The sequence below is a fragment of the Mustela nigripes genome, chromosome 3, assembly GCF_022355385.1.
Source record: "Mustela nigripes isolate SB6536 chromosome 3, MUSNIG.SB6536, whole genome shotgun sequence".
Lineage (NCBI taxonomy): Eukaryota > Metazoa > Chordata > Mammalia > Carnivora > Mustelidae > Mustela > Mustela nigripes.
Genome location: NC_081559.1, coordinates 69,959,915 through 69,987,320, shown reverse-complemented (window position 1 = coordinate 69,987,320; position 27,406 = coordinate 69,959,915). Strand labels below are relative to the sequence as shown.

The 27,406-nt window shown below is 34.8% G+C and overlaps 1 protein-coding gene across 4 annotated transcripts in view; it reads left to right on the top strand.

Annotated features, from left to right (window-relative positions):
• ATF2 (activating transcription factor 2) overlaps positions 1-27,406 on the top strand; it is an 83,523-nt gene that overhangs the window by 21,507 nt on the left and 34,610 nt on the right. For 3 of the 4 annotated variants that reach the window (XM_059394206.1, XM_059394205.1, XM_059394204.1), the window contains 8 exons: positions 10,190-10,264; positions 10,776-10,845; positions 17,253-17,349; positions 20,327-20,445; positions 20,585-20,713; positions 23,850-24,028; positions 24,951-25,065; positions 27,044-27,130. In XM_059394206.1, coding sequence (XP_059250189.1) covers positions 10,233-10,264; positions 10,776-10,845; positions 17,253-17,349; positions 20,327-20,445; positions 20,585-20,713; positions 23,850-24,028; positions 24,951-25,065; positions 27,044-27,130 — 828 coding nt within the window. In that variant the 5' untranslated portion in view covers positions 10,190-10,232. Of the gene's footprint in view, positions 1-10,189; positions 10,265-10,775; positions 10,846-17,252; positions 17,350-20,326; positions 20,446-20,584; positions 20,714-23,849; positions 24,029-24,950; positions 25,066-27,043; positions 27,131-27,406 lie in introns of those variants that run through there. The other variant, XM_059394207.1, reaches the window with a different exon arrangement.

The following is a 27,406-nucleotide window of genomic DNA, read 5'->3' as shown; positions in this document are numbered from 1 at the left end:
GACGCTAGAAATTTTTGAACTTAATCACCAGAAATTGACTTGCTCCCTACCATTTTTTTAAAGATTTTGTTTTTAAGTAATCTCCACCTGACATGGGGCTCAGACTGACAACCCTAAGGCCAAGAGTCACATGTTCATTGACCGAGCCAGTCAAGCATCCTTCTCCTTCCCATTTTTAAAGCTTCATTTACCCACCCTATCTTCTATGAAGTAAGTTGGTTTCTTTCTTTCTTGTTTTTGATGGAGATTAAAGAAAAGCCAGGTATTTTTATCAGCTGAATCATTTGAATGATACTATTCCCATGCCATTTTGAATTCTGTTATTAATGACCTAAAGGATCATCTTGCTTTGACACATTCCATATTAAAAAAAAGGAACTAATACGACAGATAATTGTCTGATATCATCTGAGTTTTTATTCAGGTATGGTAATTGTTCCATCGTGGTTCTCTTTGCTCTTAACCTTGCAGTATAAAAGTGATTTTTCTACTCTTTCACATCCCATAATATGAAAGTTATAAACCAGAAACAAGCAGAGAATCGTTAGAGAATCATGTTTTGTAGTATTTTTCTCATAACTACTCCTAAACACTACATGACACTAATTATATAGTGGGTATATAGTACATTATTATAGTGCAAATAACTATAATTTAAACCCCTTCTGTAAGTTTTTCCATTTTTAATTTTTTAGTTCAGGAGCTTTTAAGAGTGAGTTGCCAGCAAGATGTCCCATTATACCAAATACTTTATTTTCTACAATAAGACATTTTCCTACACAATACAGCCCTGAGAATCAGTAAGTTAACATTGATATATTGCTATCATCTAATCTGCAAATCACATTTAAATTTTGCCAGTTGTTCCAATAATGTCCTTTTATAGCAAAAAAATTCTGTCTAGAATTCACATTGGAGTTAGTTGTCATGTCACTCATCTTTTTTAATCTGAAATAGTTCTTCAGTCTTTTCATGGGTTTGATGACTTGAGCACCTTAGAAGATGAAAGACTAGTTATTTTGAAGTGTTTACCTCAATTTGGGGTTGTGTAATATTTTACATGATTAGATTCCGGTTTTTTATGTTTTTGACATTACTTCATAGAAGTGATGCTGAGCATCCTGTTGGAGGACATGATACTGGTTTTCCTTATTTCTGATTTTGTTAACTTGAATCATTTGAGTAAGTTGATACTTGCCAGAGTTTTGTAATTAAAATATATTTTATCAGGAGATATTTTGGAGGATATAAATGTTCTGTCTTATCGAATGTTGAATTTATTCTTTTATATTGGTGTGGATTAATAGAATCCTATTTTATTCACGATATGATCCATTACTGTCATTATTTATTTTGATTCTGCAATTGTTTCAGATTTGACTACGTTATAGCCAAATTCATAACCAAGTCCTTCTTTATTTTCTTGCAAAAGATATTCAAGGTCCATCCTGTATTTGCCCTACCCTAGCCCTGGAACCAGACAATTCTTAAAGGAGTCCAGGTTCCTTTCGGTAAAGGATGGTATTTAGACATTAAGATCTGGGTGCCTTGTAGATGTATTGCTTTGAGGGTATCCATGTTCTCAGGCCCTCATTAGACACAGCTAGGGAAATATATGAACATATATGCAGATATATATGTACATATTATCATCTATACCTTCATATCTCTGTTGCTGTACCTTTATATCTCTTTTGAAAGTTAGGAATTCACACCAATATCTCCAATTTTCATCTGATTACCGAGATTCATTCTGTATAATTACCTTCACCTCTAGTGTGAATTTACCTTTACCCATTACATCCTTGATATATCTGTGTATTCTGTCAATCTCTATGTGTGTGTATAATGAATCACCTGTTGCTACCGTGCCCACTCCTCCTCATTATGTAGATGTTCTCCATCTTGGGCCCTGGTATACTATGCTGGACTGATACCACTTCTGTCACTCACCTCATATGGTTGCCTCCTCCTACTTCCCCAGCTACTCTCTATATCCACGGACAGTTTTCTCTCTCTGCCTCAGCTATGACACTCTGGACTGTCTGCTTCCCAATAGCCTGTCTAAGCTGCTTTTCATTAGGACGTCCTTATATATGCTTTTTATGGAGGCTTGATTTTTGTATTTTAAGTTATAAGAAATGGTTTGCTAGTTAATTTCTCCCATTTTCTTCAATTCATTTTTCCTTGAAATGTTCTTCTTTACTATTTTCTTATATGCATCTCATATGTATGATTTTATTTGATAGTAGATCTGTTGAATGGTTCTAAAAGTCCTAAAGGGTCTTTCTACACTACTTTTATTTATTTATTTATTTATTTATTTTTTAAAGGTTTTTTATTTTTATTTTTATTTGACAGAGATCACAAGTAGGCAGAGAGTTAGGTAGAGAGAGAGGAAGGGAAGCAGGCTCCCTGCTGGGCAGAGAGCCTGATGTGTGGGGCTCGATCCCAGGACCCTGGGATCATGACCTGAGCCAAAAGCAGAGGCTTTAACCCACTGAGCCACCCGGGTGCCCCTATTTATTTTATTTTATTTTATTTTATTTTATTTTATTTATTTATTTTAACGCTACTTTTCTTTTAGATGTGGTTTACATAAAGTTACATAAAGTTTCTATATGGTTGGTAGTCATAGAATAGCAAGTTGATATACATAGTGTATAGCAAGGCATACCAGCTGGCAGGCACAATATAACATTAAAAATGTTCTTTTTTTTTTTTTTAAAGATTTTATTTATTTATTTGACAGTAGATGGAGAGGCAGGCAGAGAGAGAGAGAGAGAGAGGGAGGGAGGGAAGCAGGTTCCTTGCTGAGCAGAGAGCCTGATGCCGGACTCCATCCCGGGACCCTGAGATCATGACCTGAGCCGAAGGCAGCAGCTTAACCCACTGAGCCACCCAGGCGCCCCAACATTAAAAATGTTCTTGACCCATTTTTTTAACCTTGAGTAAGTTGCCCTTTGGTACCTCATTTGTGAAGGTTAGGTAGAAATTTTACTTCTAAGCTTATCAAAGATTATTACAAACACAAAATATTCTTTTAAAAGTGTACCAAATTAGGGGCGCCTGGGTGGCTCAGTGGGTTAAAGCCTCTGCTTTCAGCTCAGGTCATGGTCCCGGGGTCCTGGGATCGAGCCCTGCATCGGGCTCTCTGCTCAGCGGGGAGCCTGCTTCCTCCTCTCTCTCTGCCTGCCTCTCTGCCTACTTGTGATCTCTCTCTCTCTCTCTCTCTGTCAAATAAATAAATAAATAAAATCTTTAAAAAAATAAAAAAAGTGTACCAAATTAAAGCCACATCATCAAAGTAAAATGGTTGTGACATTAGAATTTATTTAGGTTGGGGTACCTGGGTGGCACAGTTGGTTAAGCGTCCAACTCTTAATTTATGCTCAGGTCATGATCACAGGGTGGTGGAATCTGTACTCAGCATAGAGTGCCTGAGATTCTCCCTCCCTTTTCTGCCCTTCCCACTTTTGGGTTCTCTCTCTCTCTCTCTCAAATAAATAAATAACTTTTTTTAAAGTTCATTTAGGTCGTAGTATTTTCACATTTAATTTTTAATCATTTGCACTGTTCTGAAAATCACATTTAAACATTTTTTTAAAGATATGAAATAATGTAGTATATTTATTTTTTTAAAGTACAACCACAGCTATAAAGTAGGGAAATTTAAAGAAGACAAAGACCAAATCTGTTTCGTACACAGGATTGGGCATTCTAATACACAATATGACATGAATTTTTCCAAACAAGTTGCTAAGAAACAGCTCCCATGTTTAGTGTTAAAAATAAAGCAGTCTTAATTGTACTACTGGGTATTTACCCCAAAGATACAGATGTCGTGAAAAGAAGGGCCATCTGTACCCCAATGTTTATAGCAGCAATGGCCACGGTCGCCAAACTATGGAAAGAACCAAGATGCCCTTCAACGGACGAATGGATAAGGAAGATGTGGTCCATAAACACTATGGAGTATTATGCCTCCATCAGAAAGGATGAATACCCAACTTTTGTAGCAACATGGACAGGAATGGAAGAGATTATGCTGAGTGAAATAAGTCAAGCAGAGAGAGTCAATTATCATATGGTTTCACTTATTTGTGTAGCATAACAAATAACATGGAGGACATAGGGAGATGGAGAGGAGAAGGGAGTTGAGGGAAATTGGAAGGGGAGGTGAACCATGAGAGACTATGGATTCTTGAAAAACAATTTTAAGGTTTTGAAGAGGCGGGGGGTGGAAGGTTGGGGGAGCCAGGTGGTGGCTATTATGGAGGGCACATACGGCATGGAGCACACTGGGTGTGGTGCATAAACAATGAATTCTGTTACGCTGAAAAGAAATTTAAAAAAGTCTAATTATAATCTGGACTATAAGTCAAAGAATGGAGAGCAAAGAATGAAATTTAAAATATAAAACAGAAAAATAAAAAAATAAAGCAGTCTTCTCATTTAGAAAAATCAAGACAGCATTTGATTAATAAACCTATTTTTTTATAAGATTTTATTATTTGAGGAAGAGAGAGTCGAGTAAGTGAGAACACAAGTCGGGGAGTGTGGGAGCAGCAGAAGGAGAGGGAGAAGTAGACTGCCTGCTGAAGAGAGAGCCTGATGTGAGACTCAGTCTTAGGCCCCCAGGATCATGAGCTGAAGGCAGACGCAGGCGCTTAACTGACTGAGCCACCCAGGTGCCCCAATAAAGCCTGTTCTTCCCTCAGTTTTAAAATCCTTGTTGCTTGTCTTCCAGTTATCATAAGATCTCTCTGATATGAGAAATTTGAGAGGGAGGGTGGGGGGGTTGCAGGAGGTTGTGGGGAGCAGGGAAGGGAAAAATGAAACAGGATGGGATCGGGAGGGAGACAGACGGTAAGAGACTCAATCTCACAAAACAAACTGAGCCTTGCTGGGGGTGGGGGGGCGTAGGGATAGGGTGTTTGGGTTGTGGACACTGGGGAGGGTATGTGTTGTGGTGAGTGCTATGCAATGTGTAAGCCTGATGATTCATAGATCTGTACCCCTGAAGGAAATAATATATTATATGTTAATAATAAAAAACTAAAAAAATAAAAAATAAAATGCTTGTCTTCATTCAGAAACTGTAAATTCATGAGAAAAATTATTTTTCTGTGGTATAGAAATACCTGGAACAACAAATTACAAAATATTCCATTTTTTAATGAACAAAAGTGTTTTCCCTCCCAAAATGTAAAAATCTAGCAAATAAAACGAACATTATGTTTCAGATAGAGAAACACTAGTAATTTGCTTATGGAAGACTTGGTGGTAACATTTTGTTATTTTGGTGATTTGGTATTTGGTGGTAACATTTTTGTCTGTCCTAAATATAAAAGCACTTCAACAAAAGAACCAGGCCATTATTATTTAAGGTCTATTCCTCCACCCAGTTTCCTTATCTGAATAGAAACTCATCGGTTTCTGTAGAATTTTGGCTATAGGAATAGACCACAGGAAAAGTCTGAAATATCTAAAAGTCATTTGGCTGGAGAAAAGTGTTTTCTTAAAATTTGAAAGTAGTCATTCATCACTTTGTACTTAAATGCATTCCTCAGCAAACATCTTCCCTACAAGCCTTTAGAATAAAGTATGGGGTGGGGCGCCTCTGCCTTCGGCTCAGTCATGATTCCAGGGTCCTGGGGGGTCGAGCCCCACATTGGGCTCTCTGCTCAGCGGGGAGCCTGCTTCCTCCTTTCTCTGCCTGCCTCTCTGCCTACTTGTGATCTCTGTCAAATAAATAAAATATTAAAAAAAAAATAAAGCACGGGATCGGGTTTCTGGAAAGGGTTGCTTCTAGCTGGAGCACCTCCAAGCAGGATATTCTTGCAGGCATTCTGCATGCAGTACTGCTAAAGCTCCGCAGACACCTGGGATACCTTGGTCCTCTCCAATGCCTGCCTCCAGCTTGACCTGTTCCATTGAGCCACTGCTGCAGACATTTACACTGGCTCTAGAAAACATGGCAGAGGTGCTGGGCTCCTTGACCTAGTAATTTCATTTCATTTCTAGAAATTCCTTTTATGAATTTTTTTTTTTTAAGATTTTATTTATTCAGGGGCATCTGGGCAGCTTAGTGGGTTAAAGCCTCTGCCTTCAGCTCAGGTCATGATCCCAGGGTCCTAGGATCAAGCCCTATATCTGGCTCTCTGCTCAGTGGGGAGCCTGCTTCCCCCCCACCCCCGCCTGCTGCTCTGCATACTTGTGATCTCTCTCTGTCAAATAAATAACTAAAAATAAAAGAGAAAAAAATTTTATTCATTTAATAGGGGGAGATCACAAATAGGCAGAAAGGCGGGCAGAGAGGGGGAAGCAGGCTCCCTGCTGAGCAGAGAGCCTGATACGGGGCTCGATCCCAGGACCCTGAGGTCATGACCTGAGCTGAAGGGAGAGCCTTAACCCACTGAGCCACCCAGGCGCTCTGCCTCCTGTGAAAATTATTATAGGTATTGCGCATAGATTCATTATCAAGAATATTAGCTGATGATAAAAATCTAATAATAGTGGTTTAAGCAAAAAAAAATCCACTAATAAAGAATTAGTGAAAATATGCCATAACCTATATGATGGAATACTATATAGCCATTAAAAATTACATCTAATGTTTAATAATATTACTATTTAATAATGTGGCAGAATTTAGGTAATTGTATTTTAAAGAAGGCTGTAACCCTGCCTTTACAATTTGTAAAGCTGTGTATCCCTGTACATTAGTAAGACTGGAATATGTACTCTGTGGATTGCTGAACAGTAAGTGGTGATATTGTAGGTGAATTTTATTTTTTCTTTTTGCTTTTCTGTATTTTTATGGGAGCAAATTTAAAGTTCCTTACTATGTCTTAGTTCAGTAGATAAAGTTCAGTTCGTATTAGCAAATAACGGTGACCTTCTTCTGAACCCCAGGCTTCTACCTTAAAGGTTTTTTAGAATTATGTAAGACTCATAATTTATGTGGGATACCTAATAGTGGAAATTGCTGTGGCTATGTTGTAACAAAATTCAAAGTATACCAACTTTCAAAGTATACCTTAAGTTTGGGGTTCAAAAGTAAAATTCATAAGAGTAATGAAATAGAGAAACATTTTGGCGGGACCATGTACATGTTTATACATGCAGTTGTCGTAGTAACCTGGAAAGAAGTCTGCACTGCATGTTTGATTAGCTTATGTGAACTCCCTCACAATCCTGAAAGCTTCTTGAAAGCAGGTACCTATCTTAGTTCACCACTACATCCCTGGCATCTGGCAAAGTGCCAGACCCAAAGTATACACTCAAATATTTGTTGGTTGAAAGAAAAAAAGAGGTAACTCTGATGGCACTGTATCATGGGGTCTAGAAAGATAAAGGACTATTAAAAGAAGAGTTAAAACAGATTAGAGAAACAAAAGGACGTTTAAATTTTGTCTAGAATCCTGTTGTGTATTCTTTATGACAGTGATTCTCCTACCAGTGTAGGTTTGGATGTTTGCTAGAGAATGGTGTGGTATATTAACAATTCTCTATAGTCATCAAATTCTCCAATAACTTAGAGTTTAACAAAGCCTCCTTTCCCCTATGAGCATATTTCCAGCTTTGCTGTAAAAGGGAGATGATCCTCCAGGCACCTGGGTGGTTCAGTCGGTTAAGCATCTGCCTTTAGTTCAGGTCATGATCCCAGGAGACTGGGATCAAGCCCTGCATCAGGCTGCCTGCTCAGCAGGGAGTCTGCTTCTCCTCCCTCCGCCCTCCCCAACTTGTGCTCTCTCTCAAATAAATAAAATCTATATTTAAAAAAGAGATAAGCCTAGCTGTAGAGGCTTGAGATTCAGTTTAAGGAAGAGATAGTATTTAGGCCTCCTAAAACACCATCATTTATGTCTCAGGGTCCTTCAACTGTTGTATTGATAACTACTTCAGCTAGGTTTTAGAAAATAATAAGGAATAGGAATTTTTGTTGGTTGGCTAGGAAATAGGCTGATATGTAGGTAAGGAACTTCTTTTGTAGTGAAAGGGGGCAGTTGTAATGGTGAGGAGTAGAAAAGATGAGAGAGAAAAGGGTACCACGGCTCATTCCCTTAGAAAGCATTTCTGGAACTCTCCGTTTAGTTCCTGCACTACCTGTGTATTCTCATAGTGTGTTAACTTTTATTCTTACCAAAGGAATTGAAACTATATTTTCATAGTCCTCTTTTCTTCTGCTAGATTAAAAGTCTCTCAAGTACAGAAACTCTTTTTTCATCTTTGTGTCTTAGAATATATTTGGTGTTTAAATGTTTCTTCAACTTAACTGAATTTAAATTTTGCTTTGAATTTTCATAGCAATGTAAACTGTATTTTATTAGTTTTAGAAGAGTTTTTTGAGGTAGACTAAACTTATTTGAGTTCATATCATATGGCTATTTATTCATTCCTTAATATTTATGAGTAAATGGTGCTGTGAGGTAGGCACTGTTTTAGGTAATTAACCCAAAGATAAATTCCTTGCCCTCATTAAGCTCACATTCTATAGGTAATGACAGAAACATAACTTTTATAGATTCCCTTTGGATTATTTTAGTGTTCTTTTCCCTCTTCTCACAGACAGCATGCTAAATTTGGATGTGAATGGAGAAACAGAACCCTACCAGATACAAATTTTGCCTGGAAACCAAGGAAAAAAGTTCCTTCTTCTATCTGCTATACCAAATCACCCATAACTCAAATACTCAGAACTGTGGCTATTTATACGTTCTTCCACAGGAATTGTCCAGTTTTTCTGAGCAATACATTCTTGAAAACCACATTTACAAGCAAAATTATGAAAAATAATTTTTTTCTCTATTCATCAGTGTCTTATTTGAATAAGCATATAGTTACTCTTCACCACTGGATAGAGTTTCAGTGAATGTTAAGATGAGGTATTTGCAGAATTATTTATTATTACTATTTTTTCAGCAATCTCCATACCCAGCGTAGGTTTAGAAATTGTAACCCTGAGATCAAGAATCGCATGCTCTTCCAGCTGATCCAACCAGGCCCCCCAAGCAGAGTTTTTAAAGTGGGCCACTGACCTGGATAGTTTCAACATGTTGTACTTGTTCTTAAACTAATACCAGAGATGCACGGGTAGTGAAAGTCAGTTAAGCATCCAACTTGGTTTTGGCTCAGCTCCTGATCTCATCGGTCATGAGATCAGGCCCCATGTCAACCCTGCACTCAGAGGGTGGCGTCTGCTTGGATATTGTCTCCCTCTGCACCTTCTCTCTCTTTCTCTCAAGTCTTTTGTAAAAACCTTAATATCAAGTAAATAAGTTATAATACTGTGGAAGAGGGAGATGCTTACATAGATGAACTATATTATGGGACAAATAGAATTTTGATGAATTAGGCTGAGAACTTGATCATCACTAAGACTGTATTTTAAGAAGTTAAAAACTTTCCAAATAGATATTTTAAAATGCTACATCTCCTCTTTCTCATCAGATTTCCAAAGTCAGGAGTTTTACTCTTTCAATAGCTGCCTTTCAACCACTACCTTAAGGACTGAATTAAATGTTTTTTCTCCTTTTACTCTCTGTGATGGAGTTGGATATATACATACCTATGTTTAAGGCATTAATATGGATATTCATATTGTAGGAGCAGTATTCTTTACCTCTTATAAAGATTCTTAAGAGTGACAGGATTTGGGATGCCTGGGTGGCTCAGTTGGCTAAGTGGCTGCCTTCGGCTCAGGTCATGATCCCAGCGTCCTGGGATCTAGTCCCACATTGGACTCCTTGCTCGGCGGGGAGCCTGCTTCTCCCTCTGCCTCTGCTCGCTCTCTCTCCCTCTCTCTCTGACAAACAAATAAAATCTTTAACAAAAAAAAAAAAAAAGAGTGACAGGATTTGGGGGCACCTGGGTGGCTCAGTCGGTTAAGCATCTGCCTTCAGCTCAGGTCATGATCTCAGTCCTGGGATCAAGCTCTGCATTGGGCTCCCTGTTTGTCAGGAAGCCTGCTTTTCCCTCTCCCACTGCTTGTGTTTCCTCTCTTGCTGTATGTCTCTTTCTGTCAAATAAATAAATTTTTTTTTTTTAATTGACAAGGTTTGGGGTTGACAGTAGTCCAAAGAATAAAATTATTCAGGTGTTTTTATTTCCTGTCTTTCAAGCAGTGTTTAGAAAACTATTTTTAACAGAGTGAAACCACTTTGTTTTTGTTTTGTTTTTTCAGTATCTTTGCCATGAAAAAGAGGACGTGATAAGTTGTTCAACTTATGAAATTCAAGTTACATGTGAATTCTGCCAGGTATGTATGCAGTATTTGGTATTTTTACCAATTTTTCATATTTTAGATCATAAAAATTTTTATAGTCATTTCTTGATAAATATTTCAGTATTTCTTCTGATAATTAAAAAGAACCCCACTTATCCAGAATATTAGTTTAGCAGCTAGTCCTATTATGTCTTTTTTTTTTAAGGTTTTATTTATTCATTTGAGAGAGCACAAACAGGGGAAGGGGCAAAGGGAGAGGGAGAAGCAGACCCCTGCCGAGCAAGGAGGCCTATGCGGGGCTCAATCCCAGGACCCCAAGATGATGACCTAAAGGTGACACTTAACCGACTGATCTACCCAGGCGCCCACTATTATGTCTTTAAATTATCAAACAGAACATCAAGATGTGCCTAACTATGACAAACATAAACATATTTTAGGGCTTGATTTCTAGAGTTCCAAATAAATAAATTTTTAAAAACAAATAAATAAAATAAAAATCTATACTGTAAAACACTAAGCCATTTCTTAATGTTTATTATAGGCAATACAAGGACCTGTGGAATATGAGTGATGACAAACCCTTTCTATGCACTGCCCCTGGATGTGGCCAGGTAATATATAAATTACTTTAAAGCATTTTGTATGTTCATATTTACTAAAACACTGATGAAAGTTTATGTTACCATTAAAGGGAATCTCCTACAATTTTTGTAAAATTCTGGAGTTAGAATGTAAATTACCCAGAAAAGTTTTGTTAAGAAATTTTTTCTTCAATAGTACAGTTTTTAAAAACAATCTAATATGGAAAGAAAAAGTTAGAAGTCTTAAATGGAAAGGTGGTTCACCTACTATTAATCCAGGGCTTAATAGTATCTTTTACTATTTGACTGTTGATGATTTGACCCTTTACCATTTGACCATTACTGGTTGAAAATAACTGTAAATTGCTTAATTGGAAATAAAGTATACATTCTTATTTGAAAATTATTTTACTTGCTGAACTCTTAACAATATTAACTAATATTTACCTCTGACAGTGTCACTAATGCATTAATATTCTTAATCTAAGTTTCACATCTTCACCTAAGTCTCACATCTTCAGAGCATGTATGAAAGCTTTTTCAGAAAATAATCTTTCCATATTCTATCAAAAAGTAGTATTTCAGTGTTTTTAACAGACCATTAATTATTAATCTATTGCTGTTATAATAATTCTAACTTTAAAATAACATAGGCACCAAGAAATGAAAGAATAAATTTAATGTGTAGCCAGATTACTGAGTACTTAAATATACAAACCGTAAATCATAAAAAAGCATTAGTGTTTCATTGGTTCTTACTTGTTTTCTTTAGTTGATGTTTTAAATTGACATATAATTGATGTACAATAAACTGCACGTACTCACAAAGTCAGTTTTGTGTTTTAATGTATATATGCTCATGAAATCATCACCATAATTAAGATAGAGAACATACCCATCACCCCAAAAGTTTTGTCATTCCCAGTTGTTACTGCTTCTGCCTTTGTAAAACACTACTCTGCCATATGTCCCTATTGATTAGTTTGCGTTTTCTAGAATTTTATGTAAATAGTCATACAGTATGTACTTTTTGTCTGGCATCTTTTATTCCTTATAATTAATTTGCAGTTTCCCCATGTTATGTGAGCAATAGTTAATTCCTCTTTGTTGAGGAGTAATATTTCATTATTACACAATTGTGGACATTAGACTTATTTCCAGTTTTTACTTATTACAAATAAAGGCAGTATAATTATTTGTGTACAAGTCTTTGGTCTGAATGCAAGCTTTCTTTTCTCTTGGGTAAATGTGTAGAAATGAAATGTGGGATCATATGTTAGATATTTACTTTGAAGAAATTGCCAAACTATTTTCCAAAATGAACGCACCACTTCACATTTCCACCAAGAGTGTATAAGAGTCTTGTGCCATTTCTTTGCCTACATTTGGTGTTGTCTTCTAATTTTAGCCATTTTTCACTGTGTGTATACTGATGTATCATGTGGTTTTAATTTGCATTTCTTTGATGAGAAGATGAGCACTTGTTCATGTGCTTATTGGTCATTTGCATTATTTTTTGTGATAGATCTTTTCAAATCTTTTGCTGTTTTTAAAAGTCAGGTTGTCTTTTAATTGCTAACTTGTAGTTCTTATATATCCTGGATACCAGTCCATCGTCAAGTTTCTCCAAGTCTTTTGTTTGCATCTAAATTTTCATGACAAAAGCTTTTGCTCAACCGGTCTTTCTAATTTTAATGAAGTCTAATGTGTTAATTTTTTCTCTTTTTATGGCTGTTGCTTTCTGTGACTTATCTAAGAAATCTTTGCCTACCTTTAAGTCACAAAGGCATTCTCCTTTGTTCTTTCTGAAAGCTTGTTTTTTCATATAGGCCTGTGTTTCCATTTTGAATTACTTCTTGCATATGTATATACTGGTATGAAGTAGGATTTGAAGCTCACTTTTTTTTCCCATGTGGTTTTTCAGATATTCCAGCATCATTTGTTGAAAAGACTTTTCTTTCTCCATTAATTTGCTTCAGCTCCTTTATTGAAAATCAAAATGTGGTATAAATGCAGGTCTCTTTCTGAGCTTTCTACTCTGTTCCCTCCATCAGTCTGTCAGCTTTTATGCTAGTACCACAATGTCTTGATTACTCTAGCTTTACAATAATGCTTCCAGTCAGGTAAGGTAAGTCCACCAATTTAGTTCTTCTTGAGATTTTTCTGGATAGTCTTTTAATTTTAGTCATTACTTGTGAGGGTATAGTGGTATCTCATTATAATCTTAATTTTCATGATACATCTAAAGATGTTGAACCAGGGTAAAGATAGGAGGTTAACCAGGGTTAATGCTGCTTAGATAGGTTTATCAGGGAATGCCCTCTGATAAGATGACATTTGAATTAAGACACAAAAATGTAGGAGCAGACCTCTGGAGGAAGTTTTTTAAACTGAAGAAACAGCAAATACAAAGTTTCGAAGGAGGGGATGGGTTTGGGTGTTTTTAGCAGGACGACTGTTGTAGCTAGAGTGTGTAGTCACCCACAAGGATAAGAGTAAAAGATTTTGTCAGGTAGAATAAGAGTCCATATCCAAGAGGGTTTTGTAGACTGTGATAAAGTGTTTGGGCTTTATTCACAGAGCAATGAAAAGCCATTACTGAGCTAAGAGTGGATACAGGGAGTAGAGACTGACATCTGTCAGGTGAGAGATAATGGTAGGTTTGTCTAGGTGCTAATAGTGGGCAATATAGAGAAATAGACTGATTTGACATGTATTTTGGAGCTATATTAGATACTCATTTTTTTCTATAAATTTAAGAAAGCTAAAAAAACTGTATTTCCCAGAATTTTTTGTGAATAGTATTTCCTAGGAAATCGACAGTTCAAAAAAAAATTGATTTTAGAGGGGCACCTGGGTGGCTCAGTGGGTTAAGCCTCTGCCTTTGGCTCAGGTCATAATATCAGGGTCCTGGGATCAAGCCCTGCACCAGGCTCTGTGCTCAGCTGGAAGCCTGCTTCCCCCTCTCCCTCTGCCTGCCTCTCTGCTTACTTGTAATCTCTCTCTCCTCAAATAAATAAAATCTTAAAAAAAAAAAAAAAGAATTGCTTTTAGAAGCACCAATTTGGTGGCGGTATTTTTTTGTCATAAGTATTGCTATTATTCCAAATTTGAACTTTAATGCACTTAAATTTAAATTTCCTAATTTTAAATTTAAATTCCAAATTTTAAATTTTAATTTCCAAATTTTAAATTTTTTAAAAAACATGTTTTGTTAGTGTTATTTTGGAGAGAGACCTCTAAAATTAGTGCAAAGAATTTTAACTGTTTTTTTCTTGCTATTAAAAGTGTTTTTAGGGCGCCTGGGTGCCTCCTCAATGGGTTAAAGCCTCTGCCTTTGGCCCAGGTCATAATCCCAGGGTCCTGGGATTGAGCCCTGCAGCGGGCTCTCTGCTCTGCAGGGAGTCAGCTTCCTGCTCTATCTCTCTGCCTACTTGTGATCTCTGTCTGTCAAATAAAGTAAATAAAATCTTTAAAAAAAAATGTTTTTATATGTCTCAGTCGCTATTAGGTATTTCACAGAAAGAGTTCTATTGTATTGTTTTAAAGTAATGTTCCATTGAATTTGATAAAAGAGACAAAGTGAGATAATTTAGTGAAAGATTAATTTGACATTGTAACGCTTCTGTTTTATTAGTATCTTTGCTTTTGGTGATGTCTTTCTTTGAAAATTATTTCTTAGGTAGAATGTTTATGCATTATAAGCTGTTTTACAAAGGAGTTAAAGATTCATTTTATTTAGGCAAAGTTTCACCAAAGGTGTGTAAATTGTGTGTGTGTGTGTGTGTGTGTGTGTGTGTGTGTGTAGCTTCCTGATGTTGAACAGATTCCTTTAAACTAGTAAAAGAAGCAGTAAAATGAGCTGCTGGCCTTACAGCTTTACAACTTAGTTGTACCTATTTTGTTAAATAGGAAAAAAATTTGTATCATGGATGTGAATGCATGTATTAAATGCAGAATGACTGACTTCTTAGGAAGTTAGTTCTGGTGAGTGTTCGGGCCCTAAAAACAGATTTCTCAGATATCAGAGCTTAAATTCATTATAAAATTTAAGCTCCCTTCCATCTGTCAGGTTACCCTTTCTTTTTAACTTTATAAGAGGGATGGTTATCCATCCTACTAGACTGTCTTTCCCATTGTTTATTCAGCTGTATGCTCAAAGTCTTGTTGTTTAACAAAATACTGTGTATTTTGCATTGGAGTTGTGCTGTAAATTGCCTGGAAGAAAGAAATTATGAAATATTTAATATATTATTACTAGTAGCAGCATTATAATTTTTCTACAAAAACTCAGAAAGCAATTCACATAGATTCTGCAAAAATTTTATCTTAAATTTGTAGTAGTAGCTATTTTATAAACATTTGTTGAAAAATTTATTTCATTCATATATATATATATATATATATATATATATATATATATACATACATACATATTTATATGTGACTCTTTTCCTCATGACTGCCTTTGGACATGATGGCCTTTGACTATTTTTTTTTTAAGTTCCTTGTTAGAGGTAAATCAGTTATTTCAGGTGATAGCTAAGGTTAAACTCCTCTTATCAAGTTCCAGTTTCAGTGTATTTTATCCATGTACATCAATAATATCATATGACCCTGAATTTTTTTTAGGGCCCTTTTAGCTATACCTTTTCACTCAGGATCAGTCTTAGTACCATTTTAATGTTTTGTACAATTCTATATGTGATTGCTCTTTGATTTGGATATTTGTGGTCAAACAGATGCCATGCGGGGCTCCATACCAGGACCCTGGGATCATGACCCGAGCCAAAGGCAGAGGCTTTAACCCACTGAGCCACCCAGGCACCCCCATTATTAGGTTCTTTGGGCATAAAGTGAATCTTGATTTAAGATACTTTCAGTGTAGAATGTAATACATGTATATTTAAAACTCTAATGGAAAATAATGAAATGCCTACATTATTCTGTAAACTCTACACATATGTTCATTCTCTAAGAGTTGTTATTTAACACTCTATTTTTAAAAGACAACTACTACTTCTTACAAATTGGGGAAGGATTCTTATAATGATAAAACAAAGGAAGATAGTACTTGGGAGGGAAAGAGCTGGATTATTTTAAGATAAACTGCTTTGTGGGGCGCCTGGGTGGCTCAGTGGGTTGAGCTGCTGCCTTCGGCTCAGGTCATGATCTCAGGGTCTTGGGATCGAGTCCCGCATTGGGCTCTCTGCTCAGCAGGGAGCCTGCTTCCCTCTCTCTCTCTCTCTGCCTGCCTCTCCATCTACTTGTGATTTCTCTCTGTCAAATAAATAAATAAAATCTTAAAAAAAAAAAAAAGATAAACTGCTTTGTTATCATATAGGTTGTTCTTTCTTTGTTGGATTATAAGCATTTTTTTTAATTTGGTAACTAAAGAACCTGATTTACTTCATTTGTCCAGGAGTAATATTTCCATAAGATAAGGAATCTATTAGGTGTTTTTTTTAATATTATATATTTTAAAGTGCACACACAAGGTGGGAGAGGGGTGGGGGAGAGGAAGAGGAGAGAGAGAATCTCAAATGGATTCCTCACTGAGCATGAGCCCCTGCCCCCTGACAGCGACACTGGGCTCAATCTCACAAGCCTGAAATGATGACCTGAGCTGAAATCAAGATTCAGATGCTTAACTGACTGAGCCACCCAGGCACCCTAGGAGTCCCATTTGATAGTTTAGGGGAACCAGGTTCAAATATATGTAATTTTAACATCCCCATTTATAAGGATGTAGGGTAGAGAATTTATGTTTCTTAATTTGGCATTTTATAATTATTGCTCTGAAATAACAAAATGTAAGTGCTCCTTATTTTCAGTTATAATTGTTGCTTGATAAGGAGCATCTTCATAAAGGTTGATATCAGACATTTAAAAATGAACTGCTTTGTTATTGGTTGCTATTTCTTTACTGGATTATAAAAAAAGCATTCTTTTTTAACATAACATAAAGAACCTGATTTACTACTTAATTTGTCAAGAGTAATATTTTTATAAGAATTCTTGTTTTAAAAGTGGTAAGTAATCTGAAGTCTGTGTAAAACAGTACTTCCTTCAAAAGTCACTGAACCATAGAATACATATTTCTACTATAATATGGCAAAAAAAATCAATAGTTGTCTATTTTTAGTGTCCAAATGAAATTTATATTATGTTTCTTTGCCTCAGGTTTTATTTTTAAACGCTCTCAAATGATTTATGTGACTTAATACATCAGTATTGCTTATTCTTGGGTAATGGGTTTTCTATGAATATTTGAAGTCTTGTATGTTTATCTATACTAACAATAGATTCTTTTATAGTTAACAAACTATTTCATTGTTAATGGTGGTTTTACATGTTGTGGAAATGAATTTCCTTATCATTTTACTTATTTGATCAAATTTAAAATCTTAACTATATTTTAAAACTTTTTGCCACAGCGTTTTACCAACGAGGATCATTTGGCTGTCCATAAACATAAACATGAGATGACACTGAAATTTGGTCCAGCACGTAATGACAGTGTCATTGTGGCTGGTTAGTATATGCTTTTATTAATAGCTTATATACATATTTCACCTGGAATGTGCACAATTTTTGTGTATTCTCTGTAAATAATATAGTCTGGTGATACTCCAATTACTTCATTTACAGTAAATGTTGGCAACATGTATTTTACCCATTACATTTCCATGTTTCCTTCTGACCATTCATTTCACTTTTCCGTGTGGTTTTCCAATGTAGATTTCAATGTATTGTGGAAATTAATTAGAACCCTAGGAGCATTTATTGGATCTCCAAAGTTTACATTTAATTGATAATTGAACTAATGTGATGTTTAGTCAATGTTTCTTTTATCTTTGTACAACCTGGTTTGAAATGCTGTGGGAAGGTGGGAAATGGTCAAGCTCCTCCTATTGGAGAAAGATCACTTAGCAGACTTGTTCATTAGAATTTTGTTTATACTTCTTTTGGGACTAAAACATCTGTGTTAGTAAAAATACTCTCAAGGGACCTAAATTCGGTCAGTGCCTCTTTTGTGTGTTTTGATCCTGTGAAGATACAGTATCATATAAGCACATGATTATCTTTCATAATATGTGAAAAGAGAAAATTCATGCATTGTTTTAATTATCCTTTCATGCTGTGTTAGCTGCACCTTTTTTTGGTATTTAAATATATATGTACACACATTTATGTATATGGACTCACACATAATATGCATAGTTCTACTGCATTTTGTATATTTTAAAACAAAGTTTTATATATAATGTAATATATTTATATAAATTTCAGACCCTTTTGTATCATAACCACAGAGTCACATAAGTATTCAAAAATCAACCGTAAATTATTCTTTTGTCTTTTGAAGTTTGGGTTATACTATTTATCTGGAGTTAATCCTGAAATCTGAATATTATTAGTATTTTGAAATGATTACCCAACATAAAGGTTGAATTATCATATGCAAGGCTTTGCAGAGATAATGAGACAGATGGTTTTTCCTGTACTTTCAGTATCGTGATTTTTATAATGAAAAAGTTTGAGTTAACAAAGTTGGTAATTTTTCAAAAACTATTTAGGAAAAATGAAAGAGCATGTTGAGCATTTCTTTAGTTCCATAAGTAAAAGAAAGCAGAGAAGAGTGAGTTAGGCACTTCTTTAGAAATTTGTACATCAGATATTAGGAGCTGGAACCTAAAAAAGTAGTCAAACAAAATAGCAACAGTCTAGGCAGTTCACCCTCCTAGGCATGAAAGGTCTTTGCTTGTCTGAAATTTATTGCACTAGACCAGTATCTGTAACTTTTCAACTCAAAAATGTTTTGAGATTGGTTTCTAGAAATTTCCTATTGATTTACCTTTATTACAGTAGAAGAATAGAACACATTTAAACACAGCACTTGACCTTTTTTTTTTTTTTTTTACTAACATGTTGAAATTAGTAGTTTAGCATTACTGTGTAAGTGTAATGCATGATGTGTGTGGTATATATTTGATGATCAATATCCATAAGCCACTGCATGTTTAAACAGTTGTGCCTGTGTTGACTTTTCTTTTCTCACACCTAATCATTCTAGTAGTCACTGATAACAATGGTTTATGCGTATATTTTATTTGTACGACTTTTCGCTTCCTTTACCACCCATTAGGAGCCTTTTGTTGAGCTGAGATAGACGAGCTCTTTGTCTATGAACAGAGGAGACAAATTTCTATTCAGTTTACTAATTCACCTGTAAAGGACTTAAGCTGATATGTGTACTCTGAGCCCTTGCTGTAATACAATTTCAGGAGTCTTTTTAGGGTTAGTGGGTATGTACGTTGTAGACGAATAGGTAAAATGATGCCTTTAGTAATTTTAGATAATACTAGTAGTGTTTGAGGTAGGCTTACATTATATCTAATATGTATGACATTATAATGTTAAATATATTTATATGTAGTAAGCATGTTATATTCTAGATACATGTGGGGCAAAGATGAAATAATACTAATTACTGCCAATTCTGGGGATATAATATTTAACAAATATGAATTTAATTTTATATAAAATCTTAAATTAGGAGTCATTATACTTTTATTTAGCTTAGACTAGATTCCTGATAAAACCTGTAACTTGATGCCCTGTGCCACCAGCTTTTATCAGTATGAATAAATAGCCTGGAAAATAATAAGACAAATAGACAAAATCCATATAAAAATACTATTTTTTTTCAACATGGACCCTAACTAGTATTTATTCCATAACCAGTACATGTGTTAATGTATATAACATGAGTACATATTCAAGTATAGTTAAAATGTTTTACATTGTGAGAAAGTAGAGTTGACTATTCCTCTATTGCCTAGAAATTAAAGTAGAACATTCCATAAATAAGTAACTCTTATATAGCCCATAGTTCAAAGCTTGAAAAATTCATTAAAATAGTAAACTGGCTTCTGTGGATAGTGATAAAAGAGGTTTTGTTTTGGTTTGTTTTTGTTTTAGGGCTCTTGCTTTAACCTTCTTTTTCTTCCTTGTATTTTGGTCTACCTCCTAAAATTCTGTTTTATCTTAAGCTTGCTTTCCTAATAGATTATGAACACTAGTGGAAGGTCCAAGCTAGAGTGAATGAATATACATGCTCTTGCCCTAGTTTTCCCCAAACTGCATGTATTTTAAACAATCATAATTTTTAATAATATAAATTTTAAAAAATTCTTACTGCCTTAAATAATGATAGTAGTTGATCTCTGAGTAGAAGACACTTATGTCATTCTACTAAAAGAGAAGGTCTGGACTAAGGAACGAGAAGGACTTTTTTCATACTTTTATGGTTCATAAAGTTGGAGGAAATATCTTGAACTGCAATAAAAACTTAACCAAATTTTGTTTGCTTTAAAGGAAGAGGTCTTTCCAAAGAGAATTAACAGCTGACTGAACCAATCCTGCTAATTTGTTAAGTTACTAGCTATATTTTAAGGTCCTATATGATATTTAAATCTATGTGGTTGCTTCTTGACATTTATTTCAGATCAGACCCCAACACCAACAAGATTTTTGAAAAACTGTGAAGAAGTGGGTTTATTTAATGAACTGGCAAGTCCATTTGAGAATGAATTCAAGAAAGCCTCTGAAGACGACATTAAAAAAGTATGTTGTTAATCATGAAATTAGAAGAGTACGTCTAACAAAACAATTGTCCTAGCTTACACTTCTTGCTTTCTTATTTTACATACACTGATTGGCACTTATTGAACTTCTGACATTTTCTTTAATGTTTATATTTTAGATGCCTCTAGATTTATCCCCTCTTGCAACACCCATCATAAGAAGCAAAATTGAGGAGCCCTCAGTTGTAGAAACAACTCACCAGGATAGTCCTTTACCTCACCCAGAGTCTACTACCAGTGATGAAAAGGTTAGAAATTTTATATTTTTGGTAGAAACACAAACATGGTGTATAAAAACTATCCCAAGTAAAGTTAAATATTTGATTTACCTAAAATGTTAATATAATAAGTTGTACATAATTGAGTATCAGGTTATAGTAGTCTTTTATATGAAAGCCTGTGAATACTCATAGAAACTTCAGGGAAAGAAAATGTCACCTTTATAGATAATTGGTGTTTTATTACACACAGAAAAATTATAGGGGAGAACAGCAGTTATTTTAGATAAGTTATTTTTTTAAGGCTATAAGAATTTATAAAGTGAATTTAGATTTGGGGTTTTGCTGTTTTATTCTTCACTTTTATATAGTGACAGCTTTTTCTTTATAACTAAAAATTGCTTGAACCAGGGTTGTTTAGGCTTTTTAAGGGCTAAACAAATAGTTACTCATTATCAGCAATGGGTCTTTGGTATTACCAACTAAGATGATGATGATACTGTCTCAGTATAAGCCTTTTGTAGGTGGTTTAGGGCCTCATTCCTAGATCTTGAATACCTTGGTAACTTGGGACCTCTGGGCTATAGTGTGTGTTGAGTAATCATTATTGTGGTTCGTTCTTTTTTTTTTTTTTTTTTTTTTTTTTTTAAAGAGATGGGAAGAGGGAGAGGAGTGGGGAAGGGCTGAAGGAGAAGGAGAGAGAGAATCTTCAGCAGGCTCCATGCCCAGCGCAGAGCCTGACAACAGGCTCAGTTTCAAAACCCTGAGGATCATGACCTGAGCTGAAATCTAAGAGTTGGGCACTTAACCAACTGAGTTACCCAGGTGCCCCATGGGTATTTCTTGATCACTTTTTATTAATAAACACTTACAGTGAACTCATGGGGCACTGTGTGTGGCACAATGAAGAGGCAGTGACAGTGTCTTTTTCTAGATGATGATATTCTAAAACCGTAAATGAATTAACGGACTTCTGTCATGGCAAGGAATCTAGAAGTAAGGCAGAAAAAGCATTTAACGATCTACTTAGGAATAAATGCTTTGACCTTAGATGTTTTGTGGGTTTTTTTTGCCTCATTTCCTAATTATAGAAGTGAGTCTCATTATAAAAACTTTAAGAATACAGAAAAAATATGAGGAAGAAAAGCAAAATCACCTGTTAGCCCATAATTGAGTGATACAAATTACTAATATTTTCAAACATTTTTCCATAGATATATGCATGCATTTTCATTAGAAGGATAGATGGATACAAAGAAAAACTCAAAGATCCTAGTTTACTTTTTAATTTTTTTAAAGATTTTATTTATTTATTTTTTGGAGAGCGAGAAAGCTAGAGACAGAGCACAAGTGGAGGGCAAGGGAGAAGCAGACTCTCTGCTGAGCAGGGAGCCAATGTGGGGCTCGATCCTAGAACCTCAAGATCATGACCTGAACCAAAGGCAGACCCTTAACAACTGAGCCACCCAGGCATCCCTATTTTTTAATTTAAAACAAAAATAAAAAAATTTTTTTTAAGTAAGTGGCATACCCAATGTGGGGCTTGAACTTATGACCCCAAGATCAAGAGTCACATACTCTACAAAGTGAACCAGCCAGGCAGGCCAATCCTAGTTTACTTTTATATTGTGCTTTAAACATTCAGCATTAATGAACACTTTCCCATGTCCTTAGAAAATTTCCAAAGTACTAAGTTTTAATTTTTTTTAAATTGTTTTAATTGATATATTATCTTAATGTATCAAATTATCCTGTTCTTTTTGGATATAAAGATTGTTTCTGTGTTATCACAGTTACAGGAAATGCTGTTAACTCTGTGATAGAAGTATCTTTTTTTCTAAAGAGCTTTCTAGTCCCTTCACACTCAACAGTTTTTCCCTCTTCGTTGTTGTTTTAGCATATTTCAAGGATAATTCTTCTTTCTGCATTCCTGTCTCTAGCCTCCCCCTGGGCAAGGCATAGTCTGTTTGGGCCTCCTTCACTACTCTTTCTCACTTTTCTTCTTAGGTGGTCTCTTCTACATTCATAACTTATAAAAACAACTACATGCTGATGGTTCTCAAACTTATATCAACCAAGGTATCTCCTGGATTTCCATATTCATCTCTGACTCCTATTGTGACCTTTCCCTTTCTATGTCTAATAACCATCTTAATATTTCTAAGTCAGAGCTCTTGATTCTTTCTCTGTCTCAGTAAATTTTCTCTCCATCCCATCTAGTTGCTCAAGCCAAGAATCCTTAATTCCTTTCCTCTTTCTTTTTTTAAAGATTTTATTTCCTTGAGAGAGAGAGATCACAACTGGGGGTAGCAGAGGGAGAGGAACAATCAGACTCCCCACTGAATGGGGAGCTTGATGTCGGGACCCTGAGATCATGACCTAAGCCAAAGTCAGACGCTTAACTCACTGAGCCACCCAGGTGCCCCTCTTTTTCGTCACATCAAAGCAACAGCAAATCTTATCAGAAATACCCCCTGAATTATCCTTAATTTATCTTCTTCAGTCTTCAGTATCACCACTTTACTCCATACCATCATCATCTTTTATGTGGATTATTAACAGTTATCTTCTAACTGGAGTTTCTACTTCCATTTCTGATTTTCTATAGATTGCTTTATTTATTTTCATTTATTTATTTTAAAGGTTTTATTTATTTATTTGACAGAGAGACAGTGAGTAGTGGGAGATGGTAGCTACCTGAGATTAGTAAACATTTGTACTGTGTTAAAACTTTTTTAACCATTTCTGTTACTGAATTTGTATCAACCATAAACCCAGTCTCTCTGGACCTGTTTCCTCTTTTTACAGTATAATGATGGAGTAGGACTAGGTAATCTCTCCTAAATTTTGAGCTCTATAATTCTCTGAGACTGAATTATATTTTTACTTTTTACAGAAGTTCTCATGGAATCAGAGCCAAGTCGCCCAGCCTATTTCTGGATTGATAGGAAAACAAGTTGTACTGGGGAGGGTGGGGTACTCTGATGTTTTTAAATTAAAATATTGAACATTGCATTTGAAACTTTATAGCCACTTCCAAAATTTACTTTGGGGGAGGATATTCTGTCGATGCTTTTAGAAGTATGTTACATTCTGTTCACTCTAAGTTACATGGATTGTCTTATATTTTTAAATCCCACCCTTTCTCTGTCTTATTATTAAATAGGAGATACCATTGGCACAAACTGCACAGCCCACATCAGCTATTGTTCGTCCAGCATCATTACAGGTTCCCAATGTGCTGCTTACAAGTTCTGACTCAAGTGTAATTATTCAGCAAGCAGTACCTTCACCAACCTCAAGTACTGTAATCACCCAGGCACCATCCTCTAACAGGCCAATCGTGTAAGTGATGATTTGGGCCAGTCATTGAACTATTTATGAATTAAGTTTTTCTTGTCAGAATTTTTCTTCAGGCATTTAATTATTCAAATGTGGCCTTAGTTGTGTGTGTGTGTGTGTGTCTGTGTGAATCTGCATGCTTTGAAAAAGTACTGGGTTGGGTTTTTTTTCCCTAATATTGTAGATTAGAAAATAAATATCTGAAATTTAATTTGGGGGGGGGAAGGGCAGAGGGAGAGGAAGAGAGAATCTTAAGCAGGGTTCGTGTTTAGCATGAGGTTTGATCTTACAGCCCTGAAGTCATGACCTGAATCAAAATCTAAGAGTCATACACTTAACCAACTGAACCACCTAGGCACCCCAACTAAAATTTAATTTTAAAAACAAATCAACATTGAATGATTTTAAGGTGGTCTCTTATTTTCCTGCTGTTTCACACAAAATACAGAAATTACTCCATCAGGTGACATTTCTTTCTGTTCTTAAACATATCTCTCAAGCTTTTTTTTTCTTATGATTTTACTTTTAAATAATTTCTACACCCAGTGTGGGACTCATACTCATAACCGCATGATCAAGTGTCGCATGCTCCACAGACTGAGCCAGTCAGATGCTCCTCAGGAGCTTCTGATAAAAATTTTTCTCATTAAAAAAAAAAATTAAAATTTCTCATTTAACATTAGAGATTGTCCCAAGTAAATCCATAACTTTTCCTGTTTTTTTCCCTATTGTTTTTTTCATACTGCTTTATACATTATACATTTAAGATGCAATTTAAAATAGTAAAATTTTACAGTTTGCTTTGCAGTGGCTAGGAAATGTATTTTAAAATGATATGATAATAGAAGTAAAAATGCTCTTGTATTTTTATAGATGACTGATAAGGATTTCTTTTCTTTAATTTTCCTTCTCCTGTTTTTCTTAGTCCTGTACCAGGCCCATTTCCTCTTCTGTTGCATCTTCCTAATGGACAGACCATGCCTGTTGCTATTCCTGCATCAATTACAAGTTCTAATGTGCATGTTCCAGCTGCAGTCCCAGTAAGTTTGAGATTCAGACTCTAAATCTTTTCTTCATACCAAAACTGACATTTGTAATCACAAAATACACCTAGGGCTGCTTGATTGGTTTATGAAACTGAATCCAACAAAAAACTTACTAGTGGTTAGTAGTATTTACTCGTTTTTATAGTAGAATTTACTTACGTCTTTATTAAAGACAAACATAATTGGTTAGAAAATGTTTTTCCATCCTCCAAAAATGTTGTTTTCCTTGTGTTATTAATATTAAGAAATTTAGTTCTTACTTAATACATTTTAATTTGACTAGATTTGTAGAATTCAAATTTAATACAAATTTTTGCCCTTTAGGAAAGTATTTATTCTAGAATACATGTCCAGTATCTCCATATTTTGATTATTGTAGGAATTGTTTATAAGAACACTCTTGTGAGCTTTTATGGTCAGGTTGGGTTTACAGCATTCCTTTGCTAGCCCAGACATGTGAAAATCTAAACACTCTAAAACAGTAGATAGTCCTTCACTTTGCTAATACAAATGTTTCTGAGAAATTGACCATTTTGAAAGATAAATCAAGATGTAAGATCCAAAAGAAAAGTTTCTTGAGGAACATGTTAAATATATAAATTTGAAAGTATCTAATACCTGAGTCCTTATAAAGACACTCAAGGCATTTTAAACAGCAGAGTTCTGTCTGAAGATGATACATTATGGTTGAAGTCACAGACAAGTTAAACATCTACTTGTAATACTTAATAATTCAGTGAATATTTAAAAGCACATTCTTTTGATTAAGTTAGAAATAATATTTTTTACCTTATTTTTCATAAAACAGTTTTATTCAGACTCTTCAAACGTGTCTTCATTGTTCAGGTTTTTATCATTAGGATCACTTATTAAAACATCTAGCACAATTTTCCAAAACACATTATTTTTATTTTCACCTGAGTAATTTCAATGTAACACTTCCTGAGTCTGTCTTCCTAGAATATTCACCCAAGCCTTGATACTCATTCATGTAATAAAAAAAAGTTTCTTTATTTACCTTATACATAGATATTTCTGATTCATACAATTTAATCATTTATTGTATCACTCTTAAAAATTGTTTTTAAAAGTCTGCCTCTAATAACTTCCAAGAATTTGAGGTTATATCCCCATACAAATTATTAAAATTAATGTATAATATTTACTTTCTTATTAACACATTCTTCCAAGTAACCTAAGGTTTGAAAATTAGATTGGTTGAAGTAATTATAAAATAATGTATCATCTTCAGACAGAACTTTGCTGTTTAAAATGCCTTGAGTGTCTTTATAAGGACTCAGGTATTAGGTGACCACTTCCTCTTTTTTAGGATATTTTTGAAGAGGGAAACATTCTTGCCCTTGTATTTGAGATTATATGATTATTCTGTTAAATGTAAATGTGATGAAAAAAACTCAAAGTGGAGAGATAATTTAGCTATATAATAATTACTCAATGTTAATATTAGTTTTTTTAAAAAATGAAGAAGTCTGTTCCAGACTATTATTTTTAGAGAAATTATTAAAGGTAACCAGGTTCTTTCTTTATCATTATATAGTATATTAATACATCAATTAACCATGATTTATATATTTTAGAAATTACATATATACTTTTTAGAAGAGCAAAATTCATGGTGATGTTATTTGTAAGCCTCATTGTCACAAGTTTTGATGTTTTTTCCTTTCGTATCCAAATGGCAGTGTGACAGATCTTTGGGAGATTTTGCATCAATTACTTTGAATATTATGAGTCCTATGTAAGAAGAAACCATTTAAAATTTGTGAAAATTAAAGATTAGAGAAGTGTCTCAGAAATTGACAAGTTTTAAAGGATAAATCAGGACAGAAGATCAATAGGGATTTAAGGTTTTCTTGTACTGAACTCTCAGGTTTTTACAGCCATTGTGCAGATATAGCACATCATTTTGAATATATTCTCTAGCAATTATTTTTTAATATGTTTTGTATAGCTTGTTCGACCAGTCACCATGGTGCCTAGTGTCCCAGGAATTCCAGGTCCTTCCTCCCCTCAACCAGTACAGTCAGAAGCAAAAATGGTAAGCAAGATTTTACTTGTTCTGCACATTTCTTGAGCCCTTTTTGACTGGTTTGTCCATTAAAGCCTACTTCAGATCACATTTTATAAAATTTTAGAAAGTATCACACTATAGAAGAACTAGAAAATTTGGAGAAGTTTCCATTAGCTGGTGACTAGTTAGTGGTACTTTAAAATAATGGATGGATTTGGAAGTTAAGTTCTAATTCTTGTCATTGGTTTGTCTGTAGCTGCTTTTTTTTTTTTTTTTTTTTTTTTTTTTTTTTTTTTTTGTTTT